The sequence below is a fragment of the Cylas formicarius genome, unplaced genomic scaffold (genome assembly GCF_029955315.1).
Source record: "Cylas formicarius isolate icCylForm1 unplaced genomic scaffold, icCylForm1.1 PGA_scaffold_6__28_contigs__length_40554024, whole genome shotgun sequence".
NCBI lineage: Eukaryota > Metazoa > Arthropoda > Insecta > Coleoptera > Brentidae > Cylas > Cylas formicarius.
This window is the reverse complement of record NW_026844347.1, coordinates 11,514,548-11,534,757: the sequence shown is the minus strand read 5'-3', so window position 1 is coordinate 11,534,757 and position 20,210 is coordinate 11,514,548. Positions and strand designations below refer to the sequence as shown.

General features: G+C 34.0%; 1 protein-coding gene across 4 annotated transcripts in view; it reads left to right on the top strand.

Moving 5' to 3' along the window:
* Positions 1–20,210, top strand: part of LOC132703395 (nitric oxide synthase) — a 162,766-nt gene that overhangs the window by 121,871 nt on the left and 20,685 nt on the right. For all 4 annotated transcript variants that reach the window (XM_060672632.1, XM_060672630.1, XM_060672631.1 and 1 more), the window contains 4 exons: positions 2,756–2,847; positions 12,263–12,544; positions 14,544–14,718; positions 14,789–15,085. In XM_060672632.1, the coding sequence (XP_060528615.1) occupies positions 2,756–2,847; positions 12,263–12,544; positions 14,544–14,718; positions 14,789–15,085 (846 nt within the window). The remainder of the gene's footprint in view (positions 1–2,755; positions 2,848–12,262; positions 12,545–14,543; positions 14,719–14,788; positions 15,086–20,210) is intronic.

The window sequence follows — 20,210 nt, the reverse complement described above, 5'->3', positions numbered from 1 at the left end:
ATGTTTGTCAATTCTCACGGTCATGTCAGTGAATGTATTCGTCTTGTTTTGCAAAAATGTACCCAAAAAATAACGGTCGTAGAAGGAGTATAGTATGCAACACGTTTAGAAAACTTTTTAAGTCACTCGTTTATTAAACATTTAGTCTGCTCGTGCCAAATGTACGCGTGACTAAAATGCCGTTTCCCACACTTGTTGCATAATATACTATTTTTGCTTTCCTTGTGTATAAAGAACTTGTCACTAAAAATTTGTTTATAGAACTTGTTGCATGACGCTCTGAACAGTGTCCATTTTTCATTTGACATAAAAATTTGCGTCAATATTGGGTTCCATTTTTCGCTACAATTCCGCTCAGCAGTATTTTCGTTTTTTACTGAAAACGGATTCAAATATCAAAAATCCGCAGGAGTATATATATGTAGTATATGTAGACATTGTGCAAATTTTATCAATGTTAAAAAAATGCGAATATTAATTTCAGTCATTCTAATATCCACCGCATGGAACCGCAAGTATGTCCATCGGATAGATAGTGTCCAAAAAAAGCTTTCTAGATTTTAGGTATCATAGAGACACACACTAATTTTCTCATGAAAAAAACCTACAATTTTATAAATTAAGGACGCTTGAAACACCCAAAAATTGCTCAGAACTAATTTTTCTTTATAAACTTGTCAATAATCTTGTTGAGTCAGCTTCTTGTGCAAGTCAGGTACCTTTTAATGCTAGTCCTTATCGAGTGCGCACTAGGCTAACTTTTTTGATGTACTTGTATGCACATTAACTATGTTTTTTTAACAACGAAGATACGGACTGGTTCAATTTAAGCCTACGTTTGTTTAAAATAAACGTATGCAAAATTTTATATCATTCTTTTAATTACTGTCTATTAGCATAGGAAATATCTATTTAAATTTCTTTTGTAGTCCCGACGATGTGTAATCTTATGTTTAATATGTGCTATCCTGTAATCATTCAGCCTCGTCTGCTTGTCGGTTAGCATTTGGGATTATAATTTTGCTTTGAACACCGTGCATTTTCTAAACAGAGCTAGATATAACATATTTAGGTCAATGATCATTATTTGGTTGACATATAAATAACAAAATAAAAAATTTTTTCAAAGTGGACAGATTCGAACTAACCCTTTGACAATACGTCATAACGAAAAAATATTGCAGAGTCTGGTGTGATCGCCAGATTGCGTGCCAAAACAAATTCCCTCTAAGCCGCATTTTATTAGCTCACGCAATGGCGTGTCAATACACGTTTCGAACTTGTTAATAAAATTTGATAATCCCCGCTGGAAATCAAAAATAATTGGATACATATTATGGTACATCCATTATGTCATATATATTAAATTTTTAAAACGGACATTCCACTTGGGAAAACGGTTTTACTGACTACACTCCAGAAGGGAAGCAGTAAAATCACATTGATGTACGAATAAAGATATCGGCCATCAGGCTTTATTAATAAACAAATCTATATTTAAAAAATTTAAATTAATTTGTGAAATCTCTTAAACTTCAGTAGTCGTCTTCACTAAAGTACAAACAAGCGAAATGTTGAAATTTTTCAATACGCAAACATTGTAAAGCAAAAGCGTACTGAAAACTTTAATATTTACGAGTTTATGTTGTACAATGCTGCGAAGCTACCAATAATAAATTAGAAAAAAAGCGTGGTAGGGCTCGGAATTAGTTTCTTTCGAATTACAGAGTGTACAGAGTGCACCAATTTTGAACCTTTGCTACTATTATTGCTGCCTACCTTGACATTTTAAATAGAGCATAGATTCTTTATGAAAAAACCAACTAATTTGGTTATTAATATTTCACGTCTAGTGTAACTCATTTCGGGTTAATATCTCTACTGTATGATTTAAAAATGCATTAAAAACTACTTCAAGTTTGATATGCAGCAGCAGTGTGATTTTGTGTTGTGTTTTGTATTGCATAATTAGGTTTCCTCGAAGCCATTCGCTTATTATATCAATAAACGTTAAGTACTAACTATAAAAATGACTTATTTTCTTAACTTCCCTTTAAAACTTCAACGCAGTGGCAGTAATTAAAAATTAGGATACCCTGTAGACAGAAATAACTATTGAACCCTACAACTTTCGTATAACATTGGTGCGTAAAATTGTAAATAAATTTGCTAGAACGGGAATAGTAAAATAAAAAAAAAATGTTATGCTGAAATGATTGTAAGTCCACCTCTGACGTTAATTTTAGCAGTATTTGAGTATTATGCATTCATATTCTAAACTTTTTTCCTATTTGAGCGACCCAGAAAAGTTAATAGTTTAAAATTTACCATACACTCGATTTGAGAATATTTCCACTATGTGTATGGGTTATTTATTAACGCTAAGTGTCGAAATATTGATTGATTATAATTAGGAAATAAACTGATCAAGTTTCAAAAAAACACTTTTCAAAATTAAAATAGGAAACCGAGAAAATGCAACAAACGCTCCTTTTTTGTTTAAAAAAAAATCGCTATTTATCTATTTAAACTTAAATGTCCTATACCGAGAAACTATAACAAATAGCCCCCTCTCGAAATTAAAAAATATGTCTAGCAATTTCTCTTTATTCTCATAAGAAGTTTTTTTCGTGGGATTATTTTTATTGCGTCTTTTACTTAACAATAGCATTTGCAGCGGGTCGAATCAGGCGTGCAAATGAACTGAAGCCAACTATTTCCATTTCCCGATTAAATAAATTTCGTTTGTTTCCAGGTATTCGATTGTCGATACGTCACAACGACCAGCGGGATGTTCGAGGCCTTGTGTAATCACATCAAATACAGTACAAATAAAGGCAACATTAGGTGAGTTTGGCGCGCTAGAGGGTTAAAAAATATCATCATGAACAACACCGTGCCTTTATGAAATGTTATAAATTTTTTTTTTAGATTAACAAAATGAGAAATTCAAATGTATTGCTTAATGATCAATTAAATTAATTAAGGTTTTATGGTCATTTTTCGGTATATATAGTAGCAGGTAGTTTGTAAATATTACATTTGATAAAGACACAGTGTTGTCGAAACAATTTTCATGTCAAAATATATAATTTCATGAAAATCTGAACTTTTAGTTCTTATTTATTTTGATTAACTTTCTGTGTTATTGGGAGAGAGTTTTATAAATCGCATAAATTACAGTAAAAGTCTAGCAAATATTCAATGACCTACTGCCTTTTCTTTGAATCGAGGTCCACTCAAAAAAATATGTATAATTCGTTTTTCGTTTATACTCTTTAAGGAAGGCATTTTTAAAAATTGGAAAATTTTCACCCACTTGAAACATTTTCTTTTGTTTACGTCACCAGATAATTTCACTTTCAATATGGGGTGAATTAAAAAAAAAAATTAAAGTTATAAAATTATTTTGATTATTTCTACCATATGCCATATATTGTATTACTTACATAAGTTTAAATAATCTTCCATGGTAATGACAATTTCATACATATTAAAAAATTAAAAGCAATTTGTTCTTACTGTCGCTTATTTTTTACCATAATATTTTTATAAACATCTGACAAAATACTTCTACTTGTGGCAAATGGCATCTCTCAATTTGTGCAAAATTAAGCGAATTGGAGTTGCGTTAGCTGAAGGAAATAAAATTTGTGTCCATGTTATACCAGGGTGCAGAGTGTTGTCAGTGATGATAATGATCAGTCACTTCATCTATTAACACTTGCTCTTAATAATGCAATTACAAGTCTTAAACAGGAATTCTTATCTATAAAGCAATCTCTACATTTTTTCAACTGCATGTATGAGTCTCAAGAACAAGCAAATAAAGTTATGGGCGAGATGATAGACGAGGTAAAAAACGAGAATCACAGGCTGAGGGTTGATGTCCAAATGCTGCAGTCCAAATTACATGATGTGGCAGTCGAGGAAATGGGAAAGAAGCTACTTGTAAATGGAGCATATGACGATCAAGATGATGACACAACGATTAAGGAAAAAACCTTAAAAGTAATAAAGCAAATAAATAGTCGCATAACCGAAGATGGTATTGAAAATCTAAAAATCTATAATCAACTTCTTTTGCACCTCAGAAAAGAAAAGGGTCCTTTGGACACAATTCCGTGTGGCATTAACAACCTAAAACATACAATTTTTATCAACGCAGAGTTGTGTAAAAAAACTTATGAGCTGTTAAAAAATGCTATGAATTTGAGGAAAAAAGGCTACAAATACGTGTGGTTTGCCAATGGACTAACAGCGTGGAGTGCAGGATGAGAAAATTCTTATTTACGCTACTCGCAAATAAGTATAAATAATTCTTAATCTTCACTTTCTTCTATTGCTATAGCGGTATGTGGTAACCTCAGAATTGCTAACTTTAATGTTAGTTCTTTAACTGCTCACTTTTAGGTTATCAAATATTTAATTATTTATTAGAGAATTTTCTGACCAATTTTAGTATTAAAAGATTCCGTAAACTCGTATCATACAATAGTATCTGAAATCAAACCAACATTTTACTGCACGGTTAATGTCGGTGACATAAATTTGAACTTACTGGATCCTTCAAATCCTATCAGCAGTTGTTTTGACTGTTATAAAATGTCGCAGATAATAATGAGCCCGCAAGAAACCACAGCTAATCTTCCGGATCCTATTTTCATAAATAATATTATGTTGGCGTTTTGTGAGCTCTAACTTACAGTTAAAAGCCGAAAACAAAGAATGTTTGACTGCTGAATGTTGACAACCCAGCTTTCTTCTATGATATGAACAAAATTAAATGGGACGAACTCTATTATATGAATGATATTGATAGCAAAATTGAGTTTCTTACTACGAATTAGGATAAAATATTCTACAGCCATTCCCATGCGCGGTCTGTGAGACCGAGTAAGCGTCATGCCCCTTGACTTACATATATTCTTAGGAGAAGATTTCTAGAGCGGGACATAGCACTTAAAAAGTGTAAACTAAATAAATCAGTTTCAAATTGGGATACCTATAAGCCTTTGCAATTTAGCTTCATCCTCAGGATGCGTCGACTCTGTGGAACTTTAGAAATCTGCACATATTCAGGATTGTGATGCGCTAAATAAACATTTTGTTGCGGCTTTTCGAGTACACAGGCAGATGTCGAATCGATCAATCCCTTTCAGACTACGCGACATAACGCTCCTCAGTTTCACACACCTGACGAAATAAAGTCATCTATCGATAGTCTTAAATCAAATTGATGAAATTTCACTTTTAATGTTAAAACTGAGTTTACCCATACTACTTAACCATATAACCCACATAGTAAATTCATGCCTCTAGAATGGTTACTTTTCAGACTGCTGGAAGACAACTGTTGTATGTCCTATTCCTAAACTAAGTTCTCCTGAATTGCTTAAGTGTTGAGCATGGTTCTGGAGAGGGTTGTCTACTTACAGCTCTATGAATTTGTTAAAAATGACATCCTATCTGCTTTTCAATCGGCTTTTCGTCCGGGACGCAGTACTGCAACAGTTTTGTTCAATGTGACAGATCGAATTTCTCAGAGTTTAGATGACAAACTTGCAACCAAATTCTACTCGACTTTTCTCCAGCTCTTGATTGTGTGGATCATTCACTTTTATGCGATAAATTGCAATACTGTGGACTATCTGACGGTCCATTGGCCTTCTTTTGCAACTACTTGCAAAATAGAAGACAAGTTGTTAGGACGACAGCTGGTGTGTCGAAAGTTGACGAACTGGTATCAGGGGTGCCTCAAGAATCAATCTTGGAGACGCTATTATTTTTACTGTATACTGACAATACATTTTTATATATCCATAAGGATTATTCGTTCTCTAGTACCTACAATTTTATATTTACTGTACCAATTAAACAAAACATGGTTTAAAGTTTTTCATTTCCATCGTAATTTTACAAAACTGTATTCTGTGGTCGGCATCATCGTCGTTCAGCTTCTGTTGTAATGTAATCTTGTACGGATGATACTTTTCTTCTTTCAATACTCGCAAAAGTATTCGTTGGCTAACATTATTAATAAAAGCTATCCTCAACTTCTAGTGAAATATTTAATTTCGTGTTCTTATTAGTGTTTGGTGGACCTGGATCTGAACGATCTTTACCATGCCCCGTTTCTATAAATTTTGCTGTCATTTTTACTCACTGTGGATCTTTTAATGTGTGTATATTTTGCGTTAAACAAATTACAAACTTCTTCTTGGGTACCCGTCTTGTCTCCATATACAATAAAAATGAAAATTCTAATTGTTTGGGTTTAATTTAGGTGCGCCATGTTCACTTCCTTTTCTGACAGAAATGTAATTGAGACAATTTAATAACTTTACTCATACCAAAATTAAATTTCTGTTTTTTATGATTTTGCTCCAAAAAATTAAGAGATATATATTGGGTATGCTACATGAATCACGCCTGAAAATAATTTTCAAAAAAAAAATTTTCTACCCATGCTAATGATTTTGATCCACGTGTCAGCCGTTCACTGTAGGTATATTATTACAATACAATGCAAAAACCGTCCTCATAACATACGTCTACTAATAATTCGTCTGCGAACTACTGAATTCACAGCAGGAAGTTGTTAATTGAATTTTATATACCTGATTGCTTAATTTTTAATTTAATTTTTGTTATAAATGTCTTAACATAAATGCAACATCAAAAATATCAATTTCACCATTCCTTCTTTCTAATAATTCTAATCCTTGACGAACTACTAAATATTCCAAATTGTCATTTATTTCCCGGCATTTATCTCATAGAAATCTTTATGAAAGGTTTAAGTGAAACTTTAACCCTGTTTAACGCTAATGTGTACTAATTAGCTTTACACTGGCGAATTAATTTTCTTAATAAATTTGAGTTGGCGGAGTACCAGAAAAAAGACTGAAACTTATCGTGAAATTTATTATGAAGATAAATATTGGGATTAGTTATTAAGAGTTAATTTTAATCCGTCCAATCCAGGCTTCTGTAAAATGGTTGCAAAGGAAAATGAGAAATTTTTTGAAGTATTTTTCTCTCTATTAATTTATTGCGTGATACATTGGTTTCATTTAATTTTTCTTCTGCAGCAAATTTGTGAAATAAATGAAATTTTAAGAATTTGAAAAATATATATCTTTTCGTTCTCAAAAAATTTTCTTATTGAAGTTTTCTGACATTTCTGCTACAATCCAATTGCTACAAGTGGTTAATTTTATTATTAATAACAATTTGCTAATATTAAAAATTCAATACATAGCTCCTTGACAAGCAAAATTGTAGATATAATATAATGTACTATAAGCTTCAAGTCTTTTTTAATAGTTTCTTCCCATTTTACAGATTAAATTCGATTTAATTATAATAAATGGTTATATAGTTACCTAGTTACTAACTACTGTTTTTACATATTATCAATTTGTCACAGATTTTATTTAATTATTAGCAAATGCTAACCCACAGGATTGCCTCATTTAAATTAAGCAGTAAAGTTTAAGTTCGAAGTTATTGAAAACCAATTTTCCAACGAAACCAACCAATAGTTATAGAAGAAAGAACTGTTAATTTTGCCCGTTTTTGTGAAAACTTTAACAATTGTTGAAATATTTGACATTTTTTTGCTAATTTATGTCTCATTTGAGGGGAACTGTTTTCTCTTGCAACCTATATGCATTTAAACAACCGCGAATCGCAACATTTAATGGGAATTTCTACCCGACATATCGTAATAGATAATTATTACTTTCATGAGGAAAATAATTCAGAATTTTGCGGCAACTTTGAACAAAGTTGGAAACAAGAAACCCCGAGTATACATCAAGGAGAAAGATTAGCTGTCAGTCTTGTCTTCTTGTCAGCGGATAAACATTACATCCTGCGCTGGAGCAAGTAAAATTTGTCGTTGAAAAATACATTGCCGGTTTCGAAACATGAAACGCGGAAACGTTCAATATCGTTAATTTCATTTAGGGAAATATTTAGTATAATAATCAAAATGGAGTATACTGTTCTGAGAACATTTTGAAACTTCAGATTTCCCTTGTCTGCATTGAACATACAGAGTGTTTCAACGATTGTCAACATCGAGCTATCGACAGATCTCAACAAATAAACAACAGTTGCTTTAATAAACGGTGGTATCTTGGTTGCTTGTTTCCAATCTGACTGTTCTATTATTTCTATATATTTCTCTAAGTTCACATTAAAAAATACGTTTTTGCTAAAAAAGTTCCACGCCAATAGATATTATTGGATATATATTATTAGATTAGATGGATTCGTTGAAGTTTTTTTCATAAAATTAGTTTTTTTCTATTTTAGTGCGTTATATTAATTCATTACAAGTGGATAAATTATTGAATTTTCTAGAAAAAAAAAAGTACAAAACAGACAAATCAGGTTTACTATAATTTCAATGGAGTTCCTAAAATATTTTTTATTTCTTGAGCAACCAGTTGCCTAGGTTTTTTTGCAACACTGATGGATACCTATTATAAGTGCCAATTCCAAAAAATATTTTGAGCCGAGAACGAAATAATTTAGGAAATATGCTTATATGGAATTGTTAATCATAAAGAACGATATCTTATCACCTGTACGAATTTGGTCCATCCTGTATAGCAAACACAAATTTTGTTGAGATCTACCGATAATCCGACTTTGATTCATTTAATCCGAAACACCTGCTACAGTAATACAAAAGGGGGGTTATTAATTACAAGTTCATTTCAATTTGGTGAGACACATCGCTCTACTAGAAACCTCTATTTTAACGAAAGTGCTGTGCCTGCATTAAAAAAAAAGAATGACAGGAGAACAAAAATTAGAGTGAAAAAGGTTGAACTCGACTCAGAATTTTGTGCATATCGACTTTAACAAAAAACACCCTATGAAATGCACCCTAATCTGTAAATCGCTTCAAAGTTAAGAGAAATTCACTCCCCTCCCCCCGCTTTATGTTGCACTATTTCTATTTCGTTAGTTATGGAGGGGATGCCAAACAGAGCATCAATGTTTCAGCAGAGACCTAACTAAGGCTAGATAAATCTTCAGTCAAGCTCATTGTCCAGCGCACTTTAAATTTTCCGTTATTAAAATAAGAATTTGGTAGGACTGAGCTAAAAGTTTATTTTTCTTCTCCCGTCTGTAAAATGCCTAATTACCTACCGATCTAACTTGCGGGAAGCGGCACTTTACCACTTTAATTTCATTTACAACCGATGAGCCACTTCGGACATTTCCGGGGTTTTACCGCACGGGTTTGGGGGCAATCGGATGTTTTCGGAGGTATTTCCCACGCCCTGAATTGTTACATTTGTCAATTCTGACGGCCATGTGAGTGACCCTATTCGTGTTGTTTTGCGAAAATGTACCCAAAAACTAACTTTCGTAGAAAAAGAATAGTGTGGTTCGATAAACTATTTAAGTGACTTGCTTATTAAAACTCGTTTATAAACTCGTGAGTCAAATGCCGTTTACCGCACTTGTTGCATAATATACTATAATGTGATACCTTCCAAGATATGACTGTTGTTAAATAAACTATTACATATTTGGCAGTATTAGTGATATTTAGAGGATTATCATTGATTTACTAATCAAATTTGGCTTCCCGTTTGGCAAAAACTATTAATTGACTTTTATTTCCCTTGAATTCCAGTTCTCAATGGCCTTTAAGTTTTTCTGCAAAATTAAACTGCCCCCCTCACAGTTATAGTCCTGTAAATAATACAGTCATCGGTAAATACACGGACAATCGATGGTACATGGAAAATTAGCTATATTAAGAATGAAGACCACAAAAAGCAAAGGTTCAAGAATACTGCCCTGAGGAACACCCATCAGATAGCGCTTTGTCCACACTGGGACACTGAGCTCAGCTCAGCAGAAAGAAAGTTGGCAATCCATGCTATGACTCTATGACCTAATTTCAAACTTTAACTTTAACTTTGGTAATGATATAAGCAAAAGAATTTTACTGCCATTCTAGGAGACCGATGTGAGTCAACACAGTGTAATCTTTATTTGCCAGCATGAACTAGCAATTAATAACTCTCTTTTGGAATTACCATTAGCACTTAAATATAAAAGGTCAAAAAACAAACCAAATTTGCTTTATTTTGAGACAACATTTTTACAATCCAACGCGGTAGAAATAAAGGAGACCAATATGGAGGAAAATTAAATATCAAGAAAGGTTACAGAAGATTTCAACATCTTGTGAATTGGTCACTAGTCAATTTTGGATTTTTCTGCAATGTCATATGACAATAAAATAGGGTGACATAAGGGAGACAATTTGTTTCTCTCTTATTTATACCCAAGCTTTTGCCTATCCTGTTACCTTCTCCTCTTATCGCATTGGAAATTTCATACCCCAAGACCTTGCGTTGCGTATAACGTATAAATTTTGCTAGCGAAACAAGTCGATTAATTATTCCCTTCGCAGGGGCATACGGAGGGGCCAGAAATCGAAAATAAAAAATTAATAAAGTTGCGCTTTTAAATATTTTTGACATTTCTCAGTTTTTCAGTTCGTCTTCGAAAGTTGTAAATTAAATACTTCCGCGACTTCTTGTGGAAATCTCCATACAACGTTAAGACTTGTTTAGTCAAAAAGTTACCTTATTATTCCTCAAGTTGTGTTTGACATCGACAGTATTAAAATCCATGGTTTTTCGGCATGAATAATAGGACTAAATTCTATTGTTTCGCATAACAATAGATAGGTGACGCTACTTAGAGGTTGTACATATGTTCCCACCAAAAAGAACAGGAGGCGGTAGTAATATTAGCGTTTCAAAGCTGAATCGAATTTGAAAGTTTGAATTTTATGATTTATACATTCAGAGCCGTATTCATTTTTCTTTCTATTGGTATAAACGAACATTTCCAGAGATAGTACTAATGATATGGTATAGTGGAACATATTCATTAATAGAAGAAGATGCCTCTCTTTTAGTTAACAAAAATTTGCTTGTAATTTTGTGTCGGAACTCATTCTGCAATAAAATTCGATTAAGATTTGATATTATCATTGGGTATAGGTAGATTTTCTAACGGCGAATTTGCCCATATATTTTTACAGGTCATTATCTTTTTGCAGTATGCAAAAGGTCTTCCTTCCAGCTCTTCTGAATAACTGTATTAAAATAATATTGCTACATTACATACAGTTCTTCAAAAATTTCTTATAAAGTTGTTTGATGGGTTCTGATGTACCTTTTGTTGTATATGTATCAAGTTGTAGAAGTACAGGCATTCTATCCTATAAAATTTCTATATCGTTTTAACTTCTGTCAGTTAAAATTATAATCTCAAGTAACATATTTTTTTTAATATTGCCTTTCAAAATTTTCATAATAATCATGTCTAGGGGAACGAAAACCTTCATACTATAACCAAAACCAATTTTAAAACCCAATTTTCTGTTATTGTAAGGATCTCATTTTGTTTTCCAAAAATTTTCTCATTCAGGAATTACGGGGATTGTTCATGCTAATTCTAAAGTCAAAATTTGCTAAAGTTATTTCATTCTATGAATTTTATTGGTAGTAAATGCCTTTGATTTATTACTTTAATCAAGAATGGTGCATCTAATAATAATAATAATAATAATAATAATAATAATAATAATAATAATAATAATAATACTGGTTTATTGGTTTAATGGCAGCACACAAATTGCATCATATATCTGCCCAAAATAAAAGTCCCTAGTAATAATTAAAAAAATTACAACAGGGAGGTGAGAAGAAAAAAATCCAAAATTAAATTGATTATTCTTTAAATTGCTTAAAATTTAAAAAATGATTTCTTACTAGTAGGGCTCGTAGTAGCGTGGCCACAGTCCGTGAAAGCTTAAGAGACTCCATAGTTTTATACAGCATTGACTAAACTACCTCCAGAAAATATTCACCTGAAAAAATGTTGATCTAAATTAATACAGAGGGTCCCAAAAATATGCTCGATGTGAAAATGACTAAAATTAGAACCTTTTTATAGATAATATAAAGATGAGATGTTTTCCAAAAAATTTTACCATTCTCTATATCAACAAGACATGTTAATATGAAGTTAAGATACATCTGTTCTTCCATTGTCCATTCATTATATTTACGAGTGAAGGCGTTTTTACTCATTTTGAATGGTGTCAAATTCTTAACGGGCGTCTTTATAGCGGATCAAATGTAAATTTGCAAATACATATTCAGCGGGATCTTTAACGCGTAACGCCAATTAAATGCAAATGTTTCAGGTCTGCCATAACAATATTTCCGCAACGCACAGATGGAAAACACGACTTCCGCGTCTGGAATCCACAGTTGGTGAGTTATGCCGGATACAGGCAGCCGGACGGATCGGTTATTGGCGACCCGTTGAACGCCGAGTTTACCGAACTTTGCCAAAAACTTGGTTGGAAAAGCAAAGGCACAAGATGGGACATTTTGCCTCTGGTTTTATCCGCTAACGGTCACGATCCCGACTACTTCGATATTCCCAAAGAGTATATTTTGGAAGTGCCCCTTAGTCATCCGACGTAAGTAAAATCCAAGGGCAATAAATGTTGCACTAAGGGTGTTCGCCCCTTTAAGAATTGCCAGACCTGCAGCTTGAGGAAAAAAGTTATGTCTAAAATTCTGATGGAAAATTGTCGCAAATATTTTTATTCCCTGCGCTTCAACCCTAAGAGGCGCAACTAAATCATAAAAATCAAAATTTCTACGCAAATTGTGGTACTACTCGTTGCATAAGTTTTGTCTCATCAGCGTACACGTGTTAATAAGAGTGGATTAAAATTTTTTCACACACATACACCGATTTAGCGAGCGGGAAACGTCACTTTACCACGTCAGTTTCGTTCCACACGGATCCGAGTCACCTCGGATATTTCCCGGATTTTACCGCACAGGTTTCGGAGCAATCGGATGTTTTCGGAGATATTTCCCACGCTTTGCATTTTGACGTTTGTCAATTCTGACGGTCATGTCAGTGAATGATTCGTGTTGTTTTGTGAAAATGTACCCAGAAGCTAACGGTCGCAGAAAATGTAAATTTTTTAAGTCACTCGTTTATTAACCACTAGCTCTGCTCGTATCAAATAAATTCGTGAGTCAAATGCCATTTACCGCACTTGTTGCGTAATACACTATAAACGACTTATGCCGCGTTTCCATGTAGCCGTCAAAACAAATGCATCGAGTGCATTCGTGACCATGGTGATCCATGCGTTATTTTCACTTTTAGAAATTACGATTTAAGTTAGTGTGAGTCATTGTCATAAAATTATTGGTAATTTCATATTTCTACATCAGATACTTAAAATCAAGGAATAAAAGGAAAGATTTAGTTAACTAGTTAATTAGAATTTTTAATACTCCACAATTGTGAGGAATTAAAGAATTGGAGAAGCAACTAGTGTTATCCTTTTCACACCGAGAGAGAGAAAGAGAGAGAGAGAGAGGAGAGAGTGGAGAGAGAGGAGAGAGTGGAGAGAGAGGAGAGAGTGGAGAGAGAGGAGAGAGTGGAGAGAGAGGAGAGAGTGGAGAGAGAGGAGAGAGTGGAGAGAGTGGAGAGAGAGGAGAGAGTGGAGAGAGAGGAGAGAGTGGAGAGAGAGGAGAGAGTGGAGAGAGCGGAGAGAGGGGAGAGAGAGGAGAGAGTGGAGAGAGAGGAGAGAGTGGAGAGAGTGGAGAGAGAGGAGAGAGTGGAGAGAGAGGAGAGAGTGGAGAGAGAGGAGAGAGAGGAGAGAGAGGAGAGAGAGAGGAGAGAGAGGAGAGAGAGGAGAGAGAGAGAAGAGAGAGGAGAGAGAGGATAATTTTATTATCGAAGATTCAAATAGGGTTAAATAGCGTTCTTTTAAAATTTTATGATTTTAAAATTTCCTGTTTTCCATATTTAATGCTAGGAATATGATTTTTTAATACCATTTTCATTGGCCTTTCATTTGAGTACATTTTATAGTAAATGATAGGAAAATTGCAAAAAGAACATAAGATAAGGGTTACACTAGCTGGCGATCGTCTTGAAAATCTGCAAATAGCTTTCACAATTTTTGTTTTGCCATTTTAGTTTCACATTGTTTTACTGCAATAGGCTATAATGAATAATTTGCGATATTCAGAACCTCGCATTCTTTCTGACCGGTCTATGCTCACTTTTATGTTCAATTATGTCTGAGATTTTTTCTGATAAGCAGAATGGAGAGTGTGATCATCTTATTACACCCAGAACCTCTCTACCTGTATTATGAAACATTAATCTCCAAAAAGCAGAGTTAGGAATATAGTTCGAATGTTACGTCGAGTGTGCAGCTGTATAATTTGTTGTACCATGATCCTTAATGTCGAAACACAAATAATTTTGTAGGTACATGTACTGTCATGAAGAAAAATCGGCAAGGTCAATTTAGTATTAGTGAATTCTTTACACAAACTTTTACAAAACGAGAATTTGTTTTTCTTTTTGACTGGTGTCCCTTTAATTGCCGTCGATTTAATGCAATCTACATCTATTCATACATATTCATTATTCTTCTGCAGATACGAATGGTTTGCAGACCTTGGATTAAAATGGTACACTTTGCCTGCTGTGGCCAATATGATGTTCGACTGTGGTGGACTACAGTTCACTGCCGCACCCTTCAATGGGTGGTACATGAGTACCGAAATCGGATGCAGGAATTTATGCGATGTTCATAGATTAAATATGCTTGAGGTAAGTAGGAACCCCATGTGTAAATATTTTTTAATTTTATTTAATATTATCTTGTTATGTTGTTATGCAGACTGTGGCTCTGAATATGGGATTAGATACGAGAACTCCGGTAACTCTTTGGAAGGACAAAGCTCTAGTAGAATGCAACGTTGCTGTCCTGCATAGCTTCCAGGAGAAGGGAGTTACCATCGTAGATCATCACACGGCTTCAGAATCGTTCATCAAGCACATGGAAAATGAAACTAGGTTGCGAAACGGATGCCCGGCTGATTGGGTTTGGATTGTTCCGCCACTATCGGGATCGGCTTGTCCCGTATTTCACCAAGAAATGGCGCTGTATTATTTGAAGCCTTCTTATGAGTATCAGGTAAGTTGTTTACTTTCAATAACGTCCGTTTTAAAAAAAATGGTTATTTTCATTATGCAACGACATTTAAATGACCTCCTTAGTATTGTAGATTACATTAAAAGGGAAATGAGGAAAATATAAAGTTGTATAATTGTTCTATCTTAGTTAACTTTTAATTAATTTCTATAAACCTATCCTTTGAAAAATCATGTTCTTGGTTGGTAATTGTTAATTTTATTGTTTTTTTTTTCATTTAAACTGAACATTATTGTAAGGTTTTTTTTGTACAAAAACATGTTCTCAAACGTTCTACAAAAACCGCCACACTATGCAACCTCAGTAGCTTTATTTATGGTCCCTGCCATACAATCATGTCTTCTTATTTTACTGAAGTTATTACAGCAGACTGTAATCTAGTCACTACTACAAATAAATATTTCTGACTACGGATATCTAATCAATATTAGTGCAATCCGGAAATCAACGAATATTACTGATACTAACTTTATATGGTGCATAAGTTTCTTAGTTTTGTTTAGGTTTGGTACAAGATTTACAAAAATTATTTGTTACGCATTATTATCAAAATGCAACAGGCATGTTCTCGTCAGTTACACTAAATTATAAAAGTACCATTATCGCATTTGGTTAGTTTTGGTTAGTTTAGTTGAATTACTGATAATCAATTGCTCGTGCTTGTAAATGGGCATCGAGGTGTTGCGCTGTACCTTTTTTGTCGGTAGGTATTAATCCGGATCTACGAAAATCTCTTCCACTTGCTTCACCATTATTGTGGATATTTTAGTAGTTCACTATTAATTTGAATCGGATTTGATTAAATGTTCTGTGTTACCGCAATTAATTGTCGCCCGGTTTCAATAGGCCTACACCCGCTGAAGTGAAAAATAGAACCTTTTTAAGCATTAATGAATTTTGGAGGGGATGTCGAATACCCGGACGTTTTTTGTCGGGTCTATTATCGATCTAGTCCTCGGCCTGAGAATGGAAGTGCGAAAGAGCTTGTTAATTAAAATTCATTAATTGAAAGTCATATGTGTTTATGATAATGTCGAGTTATATGTGTTAGGGAGCACTAGACTTGGATTTTCGTTGAGGCAGGTTTTTTTTCTGCGCAATTGGAACGTCGTTGACGTTCCTAGTAAGAGTTCTGTGACGGTAGCAAAGTTGACTTGTTTACAGATTTGGTAACTATATTTGAAAATATTGTGCTGAGCCTGCGTGTGATCAGATATATCCAAAATTAATGAACATTTTAGAAGCAACTTTTTCTTGTTACTGCTGACTACACAGTGCATAAATGTAGAAGCGTTGTATGTTCCAATACTGACGTAGCACAAAAAGATTGCCAAAAATGAAAATATTTTTCCTAAATATTAGATCTTGCTCTTTTCGATATCTTCGAATATACCAATAACTCACCTATCATATTTCTATAACATATCTCTAACTGTATTTTAAATTGAAAGTAAATAAATGTATACGTTTCTAGCCATTAATACGATGTACTAATTTTCGAAAACTTCCGATTCTTAGTTCTCGAGAATTTTTAATATGACACTCAACATGAATCACACTGTATAAATAAAGCTTCAACTGCCTGAACTGCCTTCTCTTTCGAATCCATGTACTGCCGTATTCTTGCTTTTGCTATTTCCTTTCTCACGCTTCTGCCGTTGTTGACCAGTTTTTCTATCACTTCGGCCACATTCATCACAGACTTTGCCATAAACTGGACATTTCCTCTTCCTGTGCGAAAAACCACAATATGTGCACTGCTTTCTCTCCTGTTTACACATTTCCCTTAAAGCAATGATTCAAGCTTCTTGCATTTCTTTCACCTGTTGTTAAGTATCTTCAGCACCTGCACACAAGTCGATAACTGACTGTAATTTTAAATCCATTTTCCTTATATCTAGTTCCCATTACTATTCTCATCTTTATACTTTATTAGTTGTTTTCTTTCGACTCTTCAATTCTCTTAAAAATTTTGGCTGTGTTCCTGTTTTATGGAGTTATATAAATAAAGTTTTCTGTGGAGCAAATTATTCTGCCAATTTCTCTCTTATTGTTTTGAGCGTAATTCCCTCCTCAGCAGTTAACGACAACGAGTCAATAGGCGTTCTTCTCCCAGGCAGTGTTAAAATACAGTCGAACTTCGATAAGTCGAACTGCATTTGACACATGAAAATTTCGAGTTATCAAGACTTCGAGTTATCAATAAAAACTACAACTGCATGTAGTTTTTGGTTAGTTAGTGAGTTAGAACATTTATTCATTCATTTTTAAAAAGGGGATTTTTGAACAAAAAACGAAAATTATGAAATAGTAGTACATATGTATGTACGTATTTACATAATATATGTACATACAGTATATATAAACATAGTATGTATGCACATATACATACATATGTATGTAAATATTAAAGTTTACTCTTTCACTGGAAAAAAGTCAGTTATTTGTGACTGACGACCGGATTTCTTATTTTGATTTTCAACAAAAGCTTCAATTTTATTTAAACAATCATAGAGGGAATCGGTTGTGTATTCACTGGTTTTCAAATAGGAACGCAAGACAATCAACGAATTTTCAACAAATTCATTTGAAGGTGGTTGCTGAGAATCATCTTCCAGTTCCTCCTCCATCGTGTCATTTTCACAGTCATCTTCGATGTTTAACTGTACCGGTTCGGATCTGCAGGACTCGATAATATGTTCATCAGTAGGAAACACTGAAGTAACAATATCCTCATCCACATGTATAAAATCGTTGATGGTGCTACCTTCTGCTATACCTCTAATGTTTGTCCAAGCTTTAAACTCGATATCTATTTGGATTTCGCCTTCACTCTTTTCTTTCAGGCGTTCACTTAGGAAAATCAAGGGAATCCTTTACATTCAGAATACTGACCAAAACTGGCTTTTTTACAACAATTGGAAATTGTCTCGGGCTTAACGTCGATATTCCATGCGGTAGTTACGTCGTCAACACAATCCAATTGTGTAATGTTATTTTTTTGTTTTTTTCGAAACGTTCCATTGCGGTGAGGACTGAATGTTTATTTTTCAAAATTGCCGACACTGTACTTGCCGAAATCCCATACTTCACAACTACATCTTTATTTTTTGAGCCACTTTCCACTTCTTCTATAACCTTGAATTTTTTATCAACAGACAAAGCTTTTAAAGTACGTTTTAGTGACATATCAACAAATGCAAAATTCCAAAAATGTCTAATATAATGTGTAAATTGAATAGGGACAGTATTTTTCACTTAATATTAACTAGTAAGTCATACAAGTGAACTTAGCAAGCAGAGAAACTGAACTGCTTGCATAGATACGTTAAAAAGACAGGTTAAGATTGGTCGTAATTAGGGAGTTCCCCGAGAAAATTCGACTTATCGAAGTTGGCACCAAATGTTTCGTTCGAGTTATCAAGATATTCGAGTAATCGAAGTTAGAGTAATCAAGACAAACTAACACGCATTTCCTACTTTTGACGCTATTGCCAACCAATTTGGTTCGACTTATCAAAAATTCGAGTTATCGAAGTTCGACTTATCGAAGTTCGACTTACTGCTATTTTTTGGTTTCCTCCTTTCTGACGCTAAAAAATTCAAACCTTTGTACAAATCCATCCCAGAGAGGCGTCCCGGTGGTCTGAATAATGAATAATTGTTCATGTTTTCTGATATTATTCCATATGTCATTTTAACTAGCCTAGTCAAGTCTTTCTGGCACCATAACTTATATTCACGAAATATAGAGTTAGGATCCTTTTTAAAGTTTTATTACGATTCTAAACATTTACAAAATTAACGTCATTTTGGCAATACTTCCGCACGCTGAGACTTGTGGCGGTATTTTCGGGATCAATGCACACTGATTGTAACGTTGTCTATACTAAGGCTACACTAAGCAAGATATAACACAGACCGACAATTGTAGTATTCATGTAGTTTGCTGTTATTTAAAAGAACAATAGCTCCTGTGTCTATTACCATTTTGCAGATGGGAACTATTCCATTCCATTTTTTCGGAGAAATTTCAAGAGACAGAGTCTTATTAAAATATATATAGAATGGTTAACTAAAGGAGGATCCCGCCGGGTCAAGACCAGCAGAACTTTGACAACATGCCTAAATAATAAGCAGTGCGTGCATTATGCGTCGAAAAACTATAACGCGGCCGAATTGAATAATGGCAAAGAATTCCAACAAATTGTGTTATTAAAATATATATAGAATGGTTAACTAAATTAGGATCCCGCCGGGTCAAGACCAGCAGAACTTTGACAACATGCCTAAATAAAGTAGTACGTGCATTATGCGTCGAAAAACTATAACGGGCCCGAATTGAATAATGGCAAAGAATTCCAACAAATTGTGTTCCCCTACGCTACCAAACACCCTTCATTTAAACTCGTATCCCACGCCAAATACAATTTTAATCGAGACCATTTTATCGCAGCGATGCCGATAAACTATTTGCTGGCAAATCACAAAGTATCCCACATGTTCTGCCTGTTTGCTTATTGCGCCCGCACGTCATCCATAGTAACTAACTCTGACGCATGACGGCACTTTGGTAATAAATTTTGGCGAGATTTTAGATGCCTATGAGAATTGAACGATCGAATGCGTAACTCAAAATTTCCGGAACTATATTTCACGGAGGCTTAACGAACAGCCGCGACTCGATGCGCATAGAGATTAAATTAGTTTAAAAATATATACTAAGCTCAGAGTTCATTCACAGACCGCTAATAAAATCTCTAGTTGCTTTAACAAACTTTGTTTTCAAGTGGGTTAAGTTGCGTCTGCAGGGAATTGAAACGTAGATTGTTTAGATGTAGATTGACCGGAATTGCAACACATTTTCATTGTGTTAAACACAAACTGGCACAACGTTTGATGAATTGTGCACAGGCAGTCCGACTGCTGTGTCAACTGAAACAAACGTTTATGAATTGCCTTAGGCGATAGAGTTTGAGCTGAATTGGTTCTAGGCAATCATATTATGGATGGTGGCGCTACAACATATATTTGTAATGACGTCACTTTTGTTTAACTTTGTTTAATATAATCCAACCTGCAGTAACAACAATATTTTGAGAATAAT